The sequence below is a fragment of the Choristoneura fumiferana genome, chromosome 3 (genome assembly GCF_025370935.1).
Source record: "Choristoneura fumiferana chromosome 3, NRCan_CFum_1, whole genome shotgun sequence".
NCBI lineage: Eukaryota > Metazoa > Arthropoda > Insecta > Lepidoptera > Tortricidae > Choristoneura > Choristoneura fumiferana.
In genome coordinates, this window is record NC_133474.1 from 1,822,572 (window position 1) to 1,842,692 (window position 20,121).

Consider the following 20,121-nt stretch of genomic DNA (forward strand, 5'->3'; position numbering starts at 1 on the left):
CATGCATGACCATTACGATACAGCCGTGTTCATAATAGAATCCAATGTCGTAATGCTGGTCATTACCTATGGTTTTTGAACGCATAATTGAGGATTTACTATATGGGTGTAGATAAAGATTTATTTCATTTTAAGATTTGTCTCTAATGAGCTCCACCGCTAAGTAGCGCCGATTTATAACTACCTATGCCTTAATGTATTTTTTAGGTATGGTTCTATCCACGTTATCGTTGAGGTTCAAGAAAACACTATTGTCAGTGCGTATTAATGTAGATGTTGTTTCGTAGAAGACTTTATTCGTTATGAGAGTTCCTATCCTCTGTATTATTTAAAGATCTATGTCCGTTTGAATGCGACTTATAAACCATCTTCCATCCTCAGGTCGAGCTGTTCTGGACCGGTTGGCCAGCACGACCATAGACCCTGGGGGGCTGCAGCCGGAGCCGCTGGACGTGGCCCCCTTCGCGGTTGTGACAGCCAACGCCACCTGCGGGGAGGATGGCGCCGAGGAGTACTGCCGGGATACGCCGGGAAAGTAAGGAGTTTTGATTTAGTTAGAAGCTATTAAGTCTTAGATCTGTGCAAAAATTTAGATTTGGGTAAATGGACGTTCACTGTTGCATATCAGCCTCCAGTTGCTCAGATTGGAAGCGGCTTGCATCCACCATGAACCTGCCTCTATAACCAGGTCATCCATTCATTTCGTTGGTGGACGTCCTACGCTGCGTTTGCCGATCCGCGGTTGCATTCTAGAACATATTCTAGAATAATTTTAGGATTCCAAGAAATCAATTCTGCTGAAAAATCTAATTCGTATAGCAAAGCTTCTTTCAACATTGAACCTTTTCGGTTTACCTTGGGTAGCGACTATGGCAGTTTTTGACAATATACTTGTTCCAGACGAGGCATCGTCTGCGACGTATGCGAGGGTCCAGATGGTTTGTCATCGCGCCGCCACCCGCCAGCGCATGCCGTTGATGGCGATGCCAACACCTGGTGGCAAAGTCCGCTGGGCGACCAGTACAGCCACGTCGCGCTGGTGGCTACGTTACCTGATGTAAGTATTGCTTTTATAGTTGTGCCACTAGTGAGTGAGTACACTTAAGAGAAGTGGATGAATAGGTTTCAAGTAGTAGTGCCCTGCCAGCTTCTGTGTTCCCTGATCGCTACAATCTGGCCGTCTTCAAATCTAGAGTGAAATGAGCATTTATTACGTTAGTTTGTTCCATATTATACCAATTATACTTAGTAATTGTTGTCAAACGCAAGCCTGTTTCTGTGTTTAAAAAAACCGGATCGCTAGTTGGCACCTACCACCTCATGCCGATGGCGACGCCAACACCTGGTGGCGAAGCCCGCTCAGCGACCAATACAGACACGACGCGCTGGTGGCTACGTTACCTGTGCCCTTAGTGTAAGTTTTCGACTACAAAATACGTCTCGATCGCGTTCGCGTTAAAATCTCTATTTGTATGGAAACACGAATATAGCAAACGTTCCGCTAGAGGCGCTGTTCGTGTTTCCATATAAATTGAGATTTTAACGCGAACGCGATCGAGACGTATTTTGTAACCGAAAACTTACACTAGGGGTACTGTGCCCTATTTCACGAAGCTACAAGTTACAATTTACAAGCGGTAGTCTTTGTTTAACAGTATGCGTTGAAAAGAGATTACCGCTTGTAAATTGTAACTTGTAGCTTCGTGAAATGGGGCCCTGATATAAGTAGGGCTTTAGCAGGGCTAACGACAGAACTATTACGTCAGTTTGAAATATTTATAAACTTGTATAAAACAAATTTTACCCCCGATTTAACTATCAACCCTCGCCTGTCTTGGTAAAAAAAATGAACTTATTGTGCAATCTTTTATTTCCTCCCCATTTATTTTATGTAGGTAGGTACGTAAATAAAATAATGGTTTTTCGAAGTCAGTGTATAAATTCCTAGCAACTTAATTTTATCGTTAATTTATAATATCCCACTTGGCTCCAAACAAATCGTAAAAAATCCTCATAAGGCGTACTTGTTCTATATCAGGATAATACAACTACGGACACAGACTATGAGATATTATTGAAGGTACGAAAGGGCAATGTCACTGACCGCTGACTAAAAGATGGCTCTATCCAATGAAGCATGTACATTTCTGGCACAGTTACTCACAGCTAAAAAAACACACGTAGTAAGTCGTCGATGTACGTGAACTTATCCGCAATGAACAATGCGGTTAGCGTAGTAATTTGATACGATAGCACTTTGCAAATCTTTTTACGCACAAAACTTGTAAAGGAAATTGAAGGAAGCTTTTTATTATTTTCTTATGGTAGGTAGTTTTGTTTTTATTATTGCAATGAGTTTGCATTTAAATTGCAGCAAAATACCACGAGATTCCGCGAATGTAAGGTTTCGTGATAGTGCGGCTACTCCTCGCTAGATGGCGCTTAATTCAATAATAAACCCTTGAAACTAACCTAAGCTTGCTTCCCCGCTTAGACGGCTTAACCTTTGGATCTCTTCTCTTAAAATATCAATAATCATAAATCACCAAGCAACAAATATGTTATGCAATAAAGACATATGAGGCTTGTTCAGAGTAAAGTAATAAATTAAGTCAATTTATATTAATACATTGTAAATTGGACATTTTGATAAGCAAGCGCAGTTTTGGGTAATTTGGTCAATTTATCGCAGTTTAATTGGCGTCCTGTGATTAACTGCTCGTTCAATAGTCATTAATCTTCGTAACTGTTATCCAATTTATCTCTTTAATTGGAGATTTTTCAGTGGTGGATATTTTCGTTACGTATCCCGGCGAGTGACAAAGGCTTTGTTGGTAAGTATGCTTGATCTCGTAGTGGGTTAAAGTCATAATCAAAATATCTGTATTCAATTTAGGCTATAACAAGCACTTAATAATCTAAAAAACTGTCACCGGTTCGGAAAACCTTATGTTGAGCAGAACCCGGTTAGAATCTAAACGAGGTATTTTTTTAAACAGATCTACAATGTTATTAAATGACTTAAATTACAACTTGTAGGAATCTCTTAAAGGGCCTAAGTTCACCTTTGTAAGTTTGTACTTACAAATAACAGCTCTGCTATTGAGATACATCAATAAGTAGGTTAATTGTCAATTGTGTTTCTTCATTTTGGTACAGTCAAGTGTAAAAATATGAACTTATTCAAAGTTTCAAAAATAAGTATCACAGACCCTTATTCCGACGCAATAAGGCCGAAGTAACATATTTTTGAGTGGTTCGAATAGATACTTTGTTTTTGCTCTGTGGGCTGGATCCTTCAACAGTACCAAATAATGAAAACTAGATCGTACCTGCTCGTCAAACTGAATGAGATTATACCTACTGCCATTCACGAAGACGCGTGATTTTGTCAAAATTAGACATAAATGACATTGTGAATGACTCTACCTATACATAGCGCACCTTTGCGACAAAACTGTGACGTTTTTGTCGCAAAGAAGCGATATTTTATTATTCAGTTTCACGAGTACGGTCCATGTTTAAATTATTTGCTCCTGTTGAAAGGTCCATCCGGTAAAAATAACTTCATACTTATGTACATTATCATTTAAACATCATTCTTTTAACCACCTTTATCTTCATGGTAACGCACAGTTATCTACTCAGATACCTTACACATAGGTTCGGTTAATTATGAGATGCACGGACAAACGCTAGCCGCTATCTGCGCGCGGTAAATCGCTGCGCCGGCGCCGCTGCGCATACCACGCGGCTCCTCGATTGCGGGACTAGTTTTGCTAGGGTACCTATTAAATAAAAAAAAAAAAAAAAAGTGAAATATATAAAGTTTATGAAGAATAATGGATGAAACACATAATGGTAATTGGTCATAAATATCATAATGCATTTTTCCCAGAAATTGTCAACTTTACAGAATTGTTATAAAATAAACCTAACTTATTAACCTAAACCAATCTGTAGAATACCTAAACGATCACCAAAGTTTGTATGAAATAATTAATAGTGTCACCAAAATATTTCGTCCACTTTTTAAATTTTATTTATTTTGATGCGTTCCCGTTTTGCAACGCTATGTACACACTAAACAAACTTAAAGGGTCGTTAGTATAGGCCCTAATAAACATACCTTCATAGATATGTATATATTATTAGTTATTAAAAAACTACGACCTTATAAAATAATTTAATAACCGACTTCAAAAATGGAGGACGTTCTTAATTCGCCTGCATGTTGTTTTTTTTATTTTTTTATTTGACATGTCGCATTTGCTGACGTTAAAATCGTCACAGATTTGGTTCTCTCTCCTGTCTAATTGTCCGTGCGAAGAAGACGGCCGGACGACAAAGTGAGTGAGTGATAAGTGAGGAAGTGTTTGAAGTGAGTGAAATCTGTTCCTTACTTCTGTCTATTGTAAAGGTTGCCTGGAAGAGATTGCCCTGAAGCGACAAGGCCACCTATTAATTACTTTAGAACATCTCTATACACCTGTAAAGAGTCATTGTGAATCACAATCCTCTAAAAGGGTTCCGTTTTTTTCTTTTGACGTACGGAACCGTAAAAAGTTAACTGAATAATATACTGGTTATCCATTCATTGTATCTTGCCTTCACAGCGTGATGCTTATAAGGGCAAAAAGACAATTTAGTAGCTCTACCACTTAACCCTGCCGATAAGTTGTCAGGGAGCGCTATGGTTGTCGATAAATTAAGTCGACCACCGAGTAGAGTCACTGTGCTTAAACTGTAGTTAAAGTTTTTGTTAAAACTCATTTTTAGGGTACCATCAGCCAAATAAGTGGTCTATCAATTTTTAAACAAGTTCCTATCAAATGAATATGTCGCTTAAGTCGAACTTTCAAGTTGACAGACACGTCTATTGGCATTATTGTTATGACATGCAAACGATTATCAGCTTAAGGGTGGTAGACCACATATTTGGCTGATAGTACCATGCCTTAGTCAACAAAATAGAACTTCTATAGTGTTACTTTTTTATTCGTCCGTCTGCAAAAACCCCTTTTTCTCAGGAACGCGTCAGGAACTGCGGCCCAAGCGCTCTCATCTTAAGTAGGCCTGTACTCAGCAATGGCACTTGGCTGGTATGATGATGATATTTATTTAAACTCATAAAAAAAATATTTGAATGCATTATTCCCGCAGTTTTTTACAATTGAGTACTCGTGTACTTGAATTCAATTTATTTAGATCCAAATATTATTATATTCTTGTTTTTCCCATACGGATGTCTACAGGTCGTATCAATTTTATTGTACTAGCGAATAACTGATAGCGTTCTTGATAAGATACGTATTCACTGCAATTTTAATCAAAAACAGAGATACGCTGATAAATTTGTTTTCGCCATTGAATTTCTAATTAACTATTAAAGATAAGTAAGATTGGTTTTTTGGAATCTTTTTGTATTTTTTATTTCAATTCCAAATTTTTTGTTACTTTTACGGTCATCCCGTAAAACCTATATCGAAAATACAAACTGAAATATAGATGCACAGAAAAACCGGAACACCGAGGAATGCCGAGGACCTGTGTAGTGTGGTGATGGTGATAGATGGGTTTGTGTGATTTGTGTGTGTTCTTACAGTGTGGAGGTGGAGGAACTGCATGAACACGCATATTTTGCATAAGCTTAGCTATCGTAAGCTATCGTAAAGTTCATTGATATGGACCTCCGCAAAGTAACGCCTGATTCAATAAATTATTTAAAAACAAAGTACTCTACGTGAAAGTACTACGTGATACATTGCGAGCTAATTAATATTGTAAGGACAATAATAAGTCTACATATTTTTTTTACTAAAACATAATAAAGTGTGATTATAACCTTCAAGAAGCCTTCGCAAACTCCCCTAAAGTTTGAGGTGGTATCAAAAATAAATACACGCTGTAGATCCTGGCCTATCGCCTCTATCGATAGTGTCATCATCATCATCCCAGCCTATATACGTCCCACTGCTGGGCACAGGCCTCCTCTCAGAGCAAGAGGGCTTGGGCCATAGTTCCCACGCGGGCCCAGTGCGGATTGGAAACTTCACCCGCACCATTGAATTGCTTCGCAGGTTTGTGCAGGTTTCCTCACGATGTTTTCCTTCACCGCAAAGCTCGTGGTAAATTTCAAATGTAATTCCGCACATGAATTTCGAAAAACTCAGAGGTGCGAGCCGGGGTTTGAACCCACGACCCTCTGTTTGAGAGGCGATAGGTCAAACCACTAGGCCACCACGGCAAAGATCTATCGATAGTGTACAAATTCCTAACTAAAACATCGGGGGTCTATTCAACAATGGCGATACGATAGCGGCGAACAAAAGGGGCAAATAGCCGGGATAATGGCGATACCATCGCATTGTCGACTGGACAAGGTAATGGACCCCGGGATTGGAGTAAATCATTAGTGAGGGGTGACCAGGATTGAGAAAATACCGGGATTTTCCTCAAAAAAGTTTTTAAGTTTGCGTTAAAAGAAATTATTTGTGTGAAAATTATTTCGAAAGATTAAAAGAGTATCTGTCAATTTGAGTGTTCGATTTTAGCGATATATTCATTTGATAGAGAATAGGTGTGCCTTAATATTAGTGTCCTAAAAAAATGATTAGTCTGTCAGTTATATAATTTCAAAATACTGGACACGAACTAAAAAAAATGTTGCTCTGAAGATGAGCTCTGGTTGAGTTCGAAACGTGTCAGTGTTTTGTGGTGGTGGTGTTAGATGGGTTTGTGTGATTAGTGTGTGTTCTTACAGTGTGGAGGTGGAGGAACTGCATGAACACACATTTCTTGCATAAATTGATTAGCTTTCATAAAGTCGCGGGTAAGCAAATTTTTTTTTTAGTTCATTGATATGGACCTCCGCAAAGTAACGCCTGATTCAATAAATTATTGGCAAACATATTTTTTTTTGATTTATCAATTTGAAAAAAAATATATATAGCCGACGTTTTAGCATGGCGTGACGTCTCGTACGGTTAGTATCAAAAGTAGCTTACTTTGCTAAGTACGTGGCTGTAAAACGACAAAGTACAAGTAACCAGCTACTTTTGATGTTGACTGTACCTACCTCAGTCTCGAACATTGACGCACGTTTTTTTTCGGTCGGTAATAAATCTACATAACTGACGGACTAAATCCCACTATAATACTACTTATATGCGAAAGTTTGTAAGTCTGATGGTTTGTTTGTTTGTTACTTCATCACGTCTAAACCACTGAACCGATTTAGATGAAATAGGGTGTACAGATAGTTTGAGTCCCGGGGAAGGACATAGGATAGTTTTTATCCCGGAAAATTGCATGGTTCCCGCGGGATAGCGATAAACGAATTCTACGCGGGCGAAGTCGCGGGTAACGGCTAGGAGAATAATATTTTTAAATTCAGGAAACTTTTCAATTGCTTAAAATTGGTAGACCCTTTTACTCACTGTATACTCACTATAGGCTCACTAAGACGACCACGAACCGGAAGACGAAGCGTTGGCAGGCCTCCCACCAGGCGGACTGACGACATCGTAAGAGTTGCGGGAACCGGTGGATGCAAGTGGCGAGTTGTCGTTCATAGTGGCGTTCTAAGCGTGATGCCTTTTTTTATTCGACTGGGTGGAAAACGAGCAAGTGGGTCTCCTGATGGTAAGAGATCACCACCGCCCATAAACATCTGCAACACCAGGTTAACCTAGAGGCCTAGTTTGTTCAGCAGTGGACGTCTTTCGGCTGATGATCGTGATGAGGCTCACTATATACAGTGCCGGAATCATTCAGCTTGAGTTGAAGCGAAATAATTCCAAACACACCATATTTAATATCTTTTAACAAATTAAGAAGTTTTTAATTAGGAAGCCGTGGTGGCCTAGTGGTTTGACCTATCGCCTCTCAAGCAGAGGGTCGTGGGTTCAAACCCCGGCTCGCACCTCTGAGTTTTTCGAAATTCATGTGCGGAATTACATTGGAAATTTACCACGAGCTTTGCGGTGAAGGAAAACATCGTGAGGAAACCTGCACAAACCTGCGAAGCAATTCAATGGTGCGTGTGAAGTTCCCAATCCGCACTGGGCCCGCGTGGGAACTACGGCCCAAGCCCTCTTGTTCTGAGAGGAGGCCTGTGCCCAGCAGTGGGACGTATATAGGCAGGGGTGATGATGATGATGAACAAATTAAAACCAGAACTCCGGATTACAGATAGCATAAAAGAACTTTATTAAATTAAGTTAATGAGTGATAGACTGATAATTGCAATAATTGTACAAATATCCGTTTTTATGTTATCAGATTATAATTTATACGTATATCAAAGTATTTATTTAACATGAGGAAATTAATTAAAGATAACCCATTGTGATATCATAATTGACTTTAGGAATGACAATACAAATGTTTGTTTAACCCTCGACGCAAAAAGAGCGGTGTTATAAGTTTGACCGCTATATGTGTCTATTACATTTGAAGTTTACCACGTACTTTACGGTGAAGGAAAACATCGTGAGGAAACCTGCACAAACCTGCGAAGCAATTCAATGGTGTGTGTGAAGTTCCCAATCCGCACTGGGCCCGCGTGGGAACTACTGCCCAAGCCCTCTCATTCTGAGGGGAGGCCTGTGCCCTGCAGTGGGACGTATATAGGCTGGGATGATGATGATGATGATGATGATGATGTGTCTATGTGTCTGTCTGTGGCACAGTAGGTCTTAAACGGCTGGACTAATTTGAATGCGGTTTTTTTTATTAAAAAGCAGCAAGCAAAGATTTTATCCAAAACGAACATGCGGGTCACTTGGTGGCAAGCAATCACCGCCTATAGACACCGCAAAACGAGGGGTGCTTATCACAGATTGGTTGCCGGCCCTTGGCTCGTTTTTTAAAGATCCCTAAATTATAATAATCGGGGAATGCGGTCCTAGGAAGATGGTTCTATAGTTTAGTCGTGTGTGGGAAAAAGTTCCCTTCTAGTTCCCTTTAAAGCGGACGGTGCTAGATTGCCATTCAGTAATGTGAGAATGAAATGAACGATTTGCGTGTATAGTATAGTTAGAGTCATTCACGATGACGCGTGCCGTGATTCTTATTACAATGTCATTAATCACGGTTGAACACGAAGACGACGGAAGAGAAGGTCTTCGAGCACACCTGCGAGGCAGCCCGGGGTCGGTTGAAGGGAGCCGAGGTTTTTATCCGCCCGCTCGATTCTAATAGAGCCAACAATTTTCACTCTTTTAGTCTTCAAGTGCCGGCTAAGCACCAGCAGATGTTCCTGCACTCCGATTTCTGTCCAGAGGGCGTGGTCTTCCGTCGCTTTAGGGAAGCAAGGATAAAAATCCCTAAATAACTTTTTTTTGTTTTTAATGTCTTTTTGTGTTTTTTATTGTAAGTATAATTTGAATTTTACAGCGCATTGGTTTTACTGTAATGCTGTATATTTTTTCATTGGCATATAAATAAATAAATTAATGTCTAATTTTGACAAAATCACGCGTCTTCGTGGATGGCACTAGTGCCATTATTTTTAAAAGCACGTATTGTGATATTTTGCTAAAACGGCGCTGTCTGTCTGTTATCAGTGATAAGCTGATGGATGGCTGTTATCGCTGGACGCGATGGAACAACAGACCAAATTCACTGCGGTTAATTAATTTTCCAAGCAACACCGATGACGTGGTCGGAACCGAAAATTATAATGAAATCAAATTGTTTACAAATGATCAGCGGTTGTTTCCAATTTTACAGATTTTTCCGACTGCTTATATCTAGATTCTCGACTCAACAAAAAACCAACTCAACACATTTGCAATTCTTTTTTTTCTTCGACTGGATGGCAACCGAGCAAGTGTCTCCTGATGGTAAGAGATCACCACCGCCCATAAACATCTGCAACACGCAGCCTAAGATGGGATACCTCACGTGCGAGTAATTTCACCGGCTGTCTTACTCTCCCCGCCGAAACAACAGTGCAAGCACTGCTGCTTCACGGCAGGATTAGCGAGCAAGATGGTGGTAGCAATCCGGGTGGACCTTGCACAGGGACCTGCAAAATTCTTTTTTTTCCAAATTCACAGTTTCAGAACCTCAAAGATTCTCAAATCATTTTAGGTCTCCGTTAGCTATGTCGAGTAAAACGATTAGAAAGAACGTGACCAGCGCTCGGTTTTTTTATGCGATAAACGCCAATTTGCACCAGATAATCTAATTACCAGACATATCTTACGCGGTAAGTGCAGCGGTAACGCATATTTGGTAACTATTAAATTATCTGATGCAATTTTTGCAGGTGGTAGGACCTTGTGCAAGTCCGCCCGGATTGCTACCACCATCTTGCTCGCTAATCCTGCCGTGAAGCAGCGGGTATGTATTATAATACCGATAAACGAAAGACCGAATTTCACAAGACCTATGGACGGAAGGCCGAATATTAAAACGTCGAATGGATATATGACCGAAAGTTTGAAATCCCGAAAGTACATTTGACCGGCAGCCTAAAACCCGAAGACTACAATCCCGAAGATCAAAATACCTACACTCGAAAGGTCGAAAACTCATAATGCCGAACAGTCATAATCACTACAAGTAAAATAATCGACAATCAATATATCGAAAATCAAAATACCGAAACTGCCGTTATACCAAAGACGAAACAAATATAGCAGGAAAAGATTTGTGCGAGCGAGCGAAGGAGCGAACGAAACGGAGCGTAGTTCCCGCCTTAGCCTTCGATGTTAGGTTTTTTTTTATAGCAGGCAAGATACTTAACTGCACCTAAGAAAGTAGGTTGGATAAGATTCAACAGCAAAGATCATTTGTGAAGCAATATTATCCGGGCTGCTATAAAAAAAAACCTAACATCGAATGCTAAGGCGGGAGCTACGCTCCGCTTCGCTCCCGCCTTAGCCTTCTGAACCTAACCTATCCAAGTCGCTTTTGCCTCGAACCGTCTTGCTCGCTCGCACATATCAAACTTTTTTTACTTTCGGTATTTTGTACTTTCGGTATTCTGAATTTCGATTTGTTAAGTGTCGATATTTCGACTGTAGGTAATATGATTTTTCGGTATTATAATACATACCCCATTTTCGGGATTTTGTACTTTCGGTCATTTAAAAATAGATATTTCGACCTTCGGTGTATCGGTTATCGGTATTTTGTACATTCGGTATTCTGAATTTCGATGTGTTATGCGTCGACATTTCAACTGTAGGTATTATGATTTGTCGGTCTTATAATACATACCCGAAGCAGCAGTGCTTGCAGTGTTGTATTTCAGCGTGGAGAGTAAAACAGCCGGTGAAATTACTGGCACTTGAGGTATCCCATCTTAGGCCTCTAGGTTGGCAACGCGTCTGTAATACCCCTGGTGTTGCAGATGTTTATAGGCGGTGGTGATCTCTTACCACAAGGAGACCCACTTGCTCGTTTGCCATCCAGTCGAATAAAAAAAAATTGATGTGCGTCAAACGCATTGCGTTTAACGCAGCATTAATCGCATAAACTAACCGAGCGTTAAGCAGCGTTTCTACCAATAATGTGCGATGTGTTGCCCTTGCAACACCAATTTCAACAACTTTTTCATTAACCAATAGAAACGCTTCATTTACACGTCCTCACACAGCACATCTCTGGTGGAAACAGCTGAGCGGAGCGAGGTGTAAATGAAGCGTTTCATCATATTCCTCGCAACACATCTTCGCATATCTCTGGTGGAAACTCTGAGCGTGCCGCTACAGGCGAAGCGCTAATACCATTTTTATTGTCAGACATTGAATCTGTAAAATTGAGAATCGTTAGAAATAGGATTCTGTTTAATTACTAATTTATTATTTGTTGGTATCTATTCATTATTTTTACGATTTTTTTTTGAGTTATAACTAAAACCCTATTTCAGATCTTTGTATGTATGTATGTGTGCTAGTTCGCCGCATTTTGCACCGGTGTGAAGATAGCTGCCTAAAGTTAGCTGCCTGTGATAATCCGACCAAATTAAGAAGTGTCGTTTTTAATCGTGTTAAAATAAATAAAAACATCATGAAATAGGTCGCAATGTACACAAAATAAACAAAACACGAGGCAAAGGCTTTGATTAAGTACACAACAAGGGACCACCGGCGAGAAAACATATTTTGTGTCAAATTGCCAGGAATGTCCTTTTATATCATAAAGATTAGAGTCCAATAATTAAAGCCAGGAGTAGTGGCTATATATGTCATACAGCCACACCACCAGGCATCTTAAAACTGAAAAGTCTAGATTGATATCCAGTTTGGTTTAGGAGATAGGCGCCGATCAAAGTTAGCTGCCTAAATCCAACGAACAAATTAAGTCGAATTTCTGCATAATACTATGCCAGCCAGGACTGAATTTTATATGTGTATTATAGCCAAAATATATATCTTTCAAAATTACTAAAGAATGGAGTGATACCTCACTCTGATTAAAAAAAACAGAGAGAAATCCTCAAAATATAATATTTTTGTCTTCGCTGCCTAGAACGTTGCCGTTTTTTGCAAAATAGAAGTAAAGCCAGGAGCAGTGACTATATAGGCCGTTTAGCTACATAACTATGGATATAGAAACAGGAACATCCTGAGTGATACCCAATTTAGTTCAGGAAAAAAAGGAAATTCAAGCGAAATTTTCGAACAAACCTGCAAAAATTCGAAGTTATGTCACATTTCCGCGAAATAGAAGTGAAGCCAGGAGTAGTAGCTATATATGTCATACAGCCACGCCACCAGGGATCTTAAAACTGAAGAGTCTAGATTGATACCCAGTTTGGTTTAGGAGATAGGCGCCGATCAAAGTTAGCTGCCTAAATCCAACGAACAAATTAAGTCGAATTTCTGCAAACTATTATGCCAGCCAGGACTGACTTTTATATGTGTATTATAGCCAAGATATATATCTTTCAAAATTACTAAAGAATGGAGTGATACCTCACTCTGATTAAAATTAACAGAGGGAAATTCTCAAAATATTATATTTTTGTCCTCGTTGCCTAGAACGTTGCCGTTTTTTGCAAAATAGAAGCAAAGCCAGGAGCAATGACTATATAGGTCGTTTAGCTACATAACTACGGATAAAGAAACAGGTACGTCCTGAGTGATACCCAACTTGGTTAAGGAAAAACAGGAAAATCAAGCGAAATTTTCGAATAAACCTGCATAAATTTGAGGTTATGTCACATTTCCGCGAAATAGAAGTGAAGCCAGGAATAGTGGCTATATATGTCATATAGCTACGCCACCAAAGATTTTAAAACTGAAGAGTCTAGATTGATACCCAAGGAGATAGACGCCGATCAAAGTTAGCTGCCTAAATCCAACGAACAAATTAAGTCGCATTTCTGCAAAGTATTATGCCAGCCAGGACTGACTTTTATATGTGTATTATAGCCAAGATATATATCTTTCAAAACATTAAAGAATGGAGTGATACCTCACTCTGATTAAAATTAACAGAGGGAAATTCTCAAAATATTATATTTTTGTCCTCGTTGCCTAGAACGTTGCCGTTTTTTGCAAAATAGAAGTAAAGCCAGGATCAATGACTATATAAGTCGTTTAGCTACATAACTATGGATATAGAAACAGGTACGTCCTGAGTGATACCCAACTTGGTTAAGGAAAAACAGGAAAATCAAGCGAAATTTTCGAATAAACCTGCAAAAATTTGAGGTTATGTCACATTTCCGCGAAATTGAAGTGAAGCCAGGAGTAGTGGCTATATATGTCATACAGCCACGCTACCAGGGATCTTAAAACTGAAGAGTCTAGATTGATACCCAGTTTGGTTTAGGAGATAGGCGCCGATCAAAGTTAGCTGCCTAAATCCAACGAACAAATTAAGTCGAATTTCTGCAAACTTTTATGCCAGCCAGGACTAACTTCTATATGTGTATTAAAGCCAAGATATATATCTTTCAAAATTACTAAAGAATGGAGTGATACCTCACTCTGATTAAAAATAACAGAGGGAAATTCTCAAAATATTATATTTTTGTCCTCGCTGCCTACAACGTTGCCGTTTTTTGCAAAAAAGAAGTAAAGCCAGGAGCAGTGACTATATAGGTCGTTTAGATACATAACTATGGATATAGAAACAAGTACGTCCTGAGTGATACCCAACTTGGTTAAGGAAAAACAGGAAAATCAAGCGAAATTTTCGAATAAACCTGCAAAAATTTGAGGTTATGTCACATTTCCGCGAAATTGAAGTGAAGCCAGGAGTATTAGCTATATATGTCATACAGCCACGCCACCAGGGATCTTAAAACTGAAGTCTAGATTGATACCCAGTTTGGTTTAGGAGATAGGCGCCGATCAAAGTTAGCTGCCTAAATCCAACGAACAAATTAAGTCGAATTTCTGCAAACTATTATGCCAGCCAGGACTGACTTTTATATGTGTATTATAGCCAAGATATATATCTTTCAAAATTACTAAAGAATGGAGTGATACCTCACTCTGATTAAAATTAACAGAGGGAAATTCTCAAAATATTATATTTTTGTCCTCGTTGCCTAGAACGTTGCCGTTTTTTGCAAAATAGAAGCAAAGCCAGGAGCAATGACTATATAGGTCGTTTAGCTACATAACTATGGATATAGAAACAGGTACGTCCTGAGTGATACCCAACTTGGTTAAGGAAAAACAGGAAAATCAAGCGAAATTTTCGAATAAACCTGCATAAATTTGAGGTTATGTCACATTTCCGCGAAATAGAAGTGAAGCCAGGAGTAGTGGCTATATATGTCATATAGCTACGCCACCAAAGATTTTAAAACTGAAGAGTCTAGATTGATACCCAGTTTGGTTTAGGAGATAGACGCCGATCAAAGTTAGCTGCCTAAATCCAACGAACAAATTAAGTCGCATTTCTGCAAAGTATTATGCCAGCCAGGACTGACTTTTATATGTGTATTATAGCCAAGATATATATCTTTCAAAACATTAAAGAATGGAGTGATACCTCACTCTGATTAAAATTAACAGAGGGAAATTCTCAAAATATTATATTTTTGTCCTCGTTGCCTAGAACGTTGCCGTTTTTTGCAAAATAGAAGTAAAGCCAGGAGCAATGACTATATAAGTCGTTTAGCTACATAACTATGGATATAGAAACAGGTACGTCCTGAGTGATACCCAACTTGGTTAAGGAAAAACAGGAAAATCAAGCGAAATTTTCGAATAAACCTGCAAAAATTTGAGGTTATGTCACATTTCCGCGAAATTGAAGTGAAGCCAGGAGTAGTGGCTATATATGTCATACAGCTACGCCACCAGGGATCTTAAAACTGAAGAGTCTAGATTGATACCCAGTTTGGTTTAGGAGATAGGCGCCGATCAAAGTTAGCTGCCTAAATCCAACGAACAAATTAAGTCGAATTTCTGCAAATTTTATGCCAGCCAGGACTGACTTTTATATGTGTATTAAAGCCAAGATATATATCTTTCAAAATTACTAAAGAATGGAGTGATACCTCACTCTGATTAAAAATAACAGAGGGAAATTCTCAAAATATTATATTTTTGTCCTCGCTGCCTACAACGTTGCCGTTTTTTGCAAAAAAGAAGTAAAGCCAGGAGCAGTGACTATAAAGGTCGTTTAGATACATAACTATGGATATAAAACAGTACGTCCTGAGTGATACCCAACTTGGTTAAGGAAAAACAGGAAAATCAAGCGAAATTTTCGAATAAACCTGCAAAAATTTGAGGTTATGTCACATTTCCGCGAAATTGAAGTGAAGCCAGGAGTAGTGGCTATATATGTCATACAGCTACGCCACCAGGGATCTTAAAACTGAAGAGTCTAGATTGATACCCAGTTTGGTTTAGGAGATAGGCGCCGATCAAAGTTAGCTGCCTAAATCCAACGAACAATTTAAGTAGAATTTGTGCAAAGTATTATGCCAGCCAGGACTGACTTTTATATGTGTATTAAAGCCAAGATATATATCTTTCAAAATTACTAAAGAATGGAGTGATACCTCACTCTGATTAAAAATAACAGAGGGAAATTCTCAAAATATTATATTTTTGTCCTCGCTGCCTACAACGTTGCCGTTTTTTGCAAAAAAGAAGTAAAGCCAGGAGCAGTGACTATATAGGTCGTTTAGATACATAACTATGGATATAGAAACAAGTACGTCCTGAGTGATACCCAACTTGGTTCAGGAAAAACAGGAAAATCAAGCGAAATTTTCGAATAAACCTGCAAAATTTGAGGTTATGTCACATTTCCGCGAAATAGAAGTGAAGCCAGGAGTAGTGGCTATATATGTCATATAGCTACGCCACCAAAGATTTTAAAACTGAAGAGTCTAGATTGATACCCAGTTTGGTTTAGGAGATAGGCGCCGATCAAAGTTAGCTGCCTAAATCCAACGAACAAATTAAGTCGAATTTCTGCAAAGTATTATGCCAGCCAGGACTGACTTTTATATGTGTATTATAGCCAAGATATATATCTTTCAAAACATTAAAGAATGGAGTGATACCTCACTCTGATTAAAATTAACAGAGGGAAATTATGATTGGTTATTTGGAGTCTTTTTGTATTTTTTATTTCAACTCCAAATTTGTTACTTTTACGGGTATCCCGTGAAACCATATAGAAATAAGCAACCTGAGATATGTATGCGTAGGAAAAATTCGTGTCTAAATTCCTGTCCAGCGGTGGTGTAGGGGTTAAAGCACGCAGCACGGATTGCTGAGGACCTGGGTTCGATTCCCAGCGCTGGTCTCTTTTTCTGGTTTTTCTGTGCATCCATGTCTCAGTTTGTATTTTCGAGAGGGAAATTCTCAAAATATTATATTTTTGTCCTCGTTGCCTAGAACGTTGCCGTTTTTTGCAAAATAGAAGTAAAGCCAGGAGCAATGACTATATAAGTCGTTTAGCTACATAACTATGGATATAGAAACAGGTACGTCCTGAGTGATACCCAACTTGGTTAAGGAAAAACAGGAAAATCAAGCGAAATTTTCGAATAAACCTGCAAAAATTTGAGGTTATGTCACATTTCCGCGAAATTGAAGTGAAGCCAGGAGTAGTGGCTATATATGTCATACAGCTACGCCACCAGGGATCTTAAAACTGAAGAGTCTAGATTGATACCCAGTTTGGTTTAGGAGATAGGCGCCGATCAAAGTTAGCTGCCTAAATCCAACGAACAAATTAAGTCGAATTTCTGCAAAATTTTATGCCAGCCAGGACTGACTTTTATATGTGTATTAAAGCCAAGATATATATCTTTCAAAATTACTAAAGAATGGAGTGATACCTCACTCTGATTAAAAATAACAGAGGGAAATTCTCAAAATATTATATTTTTGTCCTCACTGCCTACAACGTTGCCGTTTTTTGCAAAAAAGAAGTAAAGCCAGGAGCAGTGACTATAAAGGTCGTTTAGATACATAACTATGGATATAAAAACAAGTACGTCCTGAGTGATACCCAACTTGGTTAAGGAAAAACAGGAAAATCAAGCGAAATTTTCGAATAAACCTGCAAAAATTTGAGGTTATGTCACATTTCCGCGAAATTGAAGTGAAGCCAGGAGTAGTGGCTATATATGTCATACAGCTACGCCACCAGGGATCTTAAAACTGAAGAGTCTAGATTGATACCCAGTTTGGTTTAGGAGATAGGCGCCGATCAAAGTTAGCTGCCTAAATCCAACGAACAATTTAAGTAGAATTTGTGCAAAGTATTATGCCAGCCAGGACTGACTTTTATATGTGTATTAAAGCCAAGATATATATCTTTCAAAATTACTAAAGAATGGAGTGATACCTCACTCTGATTAAAAATAACAGAGGGAAAATTCTCAAAATATTATATTTTTGTCCTCGCTGCCTACAACGTTGCCGTTTTTTTGCAAAAAAGAAGTAAAGCCAGGAGCAGTGACTATATAGGTCGTTTAGATACATAACTATGGATATAGAAACAGTACGTCCTGAGTGATACCAACTTGGTTCAGGAAAAACAGGAAAATAAGCGAAATTTTCGAATAAACCTGCAAAAATTTGAGGTATGTCACATTTCCGCGAATAGAAGTGAAGCCAGGAGTAGTGGCTATATATGTCATACAGCTACGCCACCAGGGATCTTAAAACTGAAGAGTCTAGATTGATACCCAGTTGGTTTAGGAGATAGGCGCCGATCACAGTTAGCTGCCTTAATCCAACGAACAATTTAAATAGAATTTGTGCAAAGTATTATGCACCAGGACTGACTTTTATATGTGTATTATAGCCAAGATATATATCTTTCAAAATTACTAAAGAATGGAGTGATACCTCACTCTGATTAAAATAACAGAGGGAAATTCTCAAAATATTATATTTTTGTCCTCGCTGCCTACAACGTTGCCGTTTTTTGCAAAAAAGAAGTAAAGCAGGAGCAGTGACTATATAGGTCGTTTAGATACATAACTATGGATATAAAACAAGTACGTCCTGAGTGATACCCAACTTGGTTAGGAAAAACAGGAAATCAAGCGAAATTTTCGAATAAACCTGCATAAATTTGAGGTTTGTCACATTTCCGCGAAATGAAGTGAAGCCAGGAATAGTGGCTATATATGTCATATAGCTACGCCACCAAAGATTTTAAAATGAAGAGTCTAGATTGATACCAGTTTGGTTTAGGAGATAGACGCCGATCAAAGTTAGCTGCCTAAATCCAACGAACAAATTAAGTCGCATTTCTGCAAAGTATTATGCTAGCCAGGACTGACTTTTATATGTGTATATATAGCCAAGATATATATCTTTCAAAATTAAAGAATGGAGTGATACCTCACTCTGATTAAAAATAACAGAGGGAAATTAAAATATTATATTTTTGTCCTCGCGCTAGAACGTTGCCGTTTTTTTGCAAAATAGAAGTAAAGCCAGGAGCAGTGACTATATAGGTCGTTTAGCTACATAACTATGGAATAGAAAACGGTTCCTGAGTGATACCCAACTTGTTCAGGAAAAAAGGAAAATCAAGCGAAATTTCGAACAAACCTGCAAAATTTGAGGTTATGTCACATTATCGCGAAATAGAAGTGAAGCCAGGAGTAGTGGCTATATATGTCATAGCAGCCACGCCACCAGGATCTTAAATGAAGAGTCTAGATTGATACCCAGTTTGGTTTAGGAGATAGGCGCCGATCAAAGTTAGCTGCCTAAAATCCAACGAACAAATTAATCGTAAAACAGGGTTTAGCACATTAAGCTGCCTTACTGAGATACGAAGGAAAATAGCACTATAGGTGCTATCTTTTTGGAGACAAACTCAATACTGGACATAACAAAACTCAAAAGACCATAGACTTTATTGCTCTTCTAACACGCCCTTCATAAAGTCCATATAAAAACAAAAAAACAGCATCGGTACCACTGCAACATTTACTCAACAAAAAAAAATATGCTATCCCTACTACAGTAGATCATAAAAAGGAAACCCGCCCTTCAAAATAACAAAAGAACAACAAATACATTATAGAGACACTACTTTTTCTAAAATATAAGAACCTTGGACTTGCCAAAGATTTGGTAATAGATCAGCATTTGATGTTCATTTTAAATACTTCACACAATCCACATTGCTGTCTATTTTCTCTTTTATTAAAGTGATATTATTAATCCAAATGCTTTTACCTTTTATCTATTTCAGGATTTTCATATTTATTGGAGCCTGATTATCAACATTAATTATAACTGGAACTAGACACCCACTGAATCATGCAAAACATTTCTAATGCCAACTGCTCAGTTATACACGAGCTCAGAGCTAATATTCTGCTTCTGTTGAAGACGACTTATGTACTCTGCTTTCTGGACGACCAAAGATATAGCAGAGGCCAATAGTTTAAAACAAAACCTGTTGTTGACTTCCGATCATTCACATCCCCTCCCCATCAGCATCAACATAACACACAAATCAGTTTGGTCATCCGCCTTATAGATAAGCTTCAAGTCTAATGTGCATTGATGTACTTAGAACGTTCAGAGCTTTAACAAAGGTTCATCCAGCATAACTTTGAAATCTGCTTAAAATATGAAATGCTTGTGCATAAATCTGGCCTACGTATATAAAGCTGCATACATTATTGACCCAATAATTTGCCTA

General features: G+C 38.6%; 1 protein-coding gene across 1 annotated transcript in view; it reads left to right on the top strand.

Moving 5' to 3' along the window:
- The window catches only part of LOC141445702 (laminin subunit alpha-2-like), a 44,071-nt gene that overhangs the window by 664 nt on the left and 23,286 nt on the right, over positions 1-20,121 (top strand). Inside the window, exons 2-3 of the mRNA XM_074111591.1 lie at positions 382-535; positions 901-1,057. Of these exons, the coding sequence (XP_073967692.1) occupies positions 382-535; positions 901-1,057 (311 nt within the window). The remainder of the gene's footprint in view (positions 1-381; positions 536-900; positions 1,058-20,121) is intronic.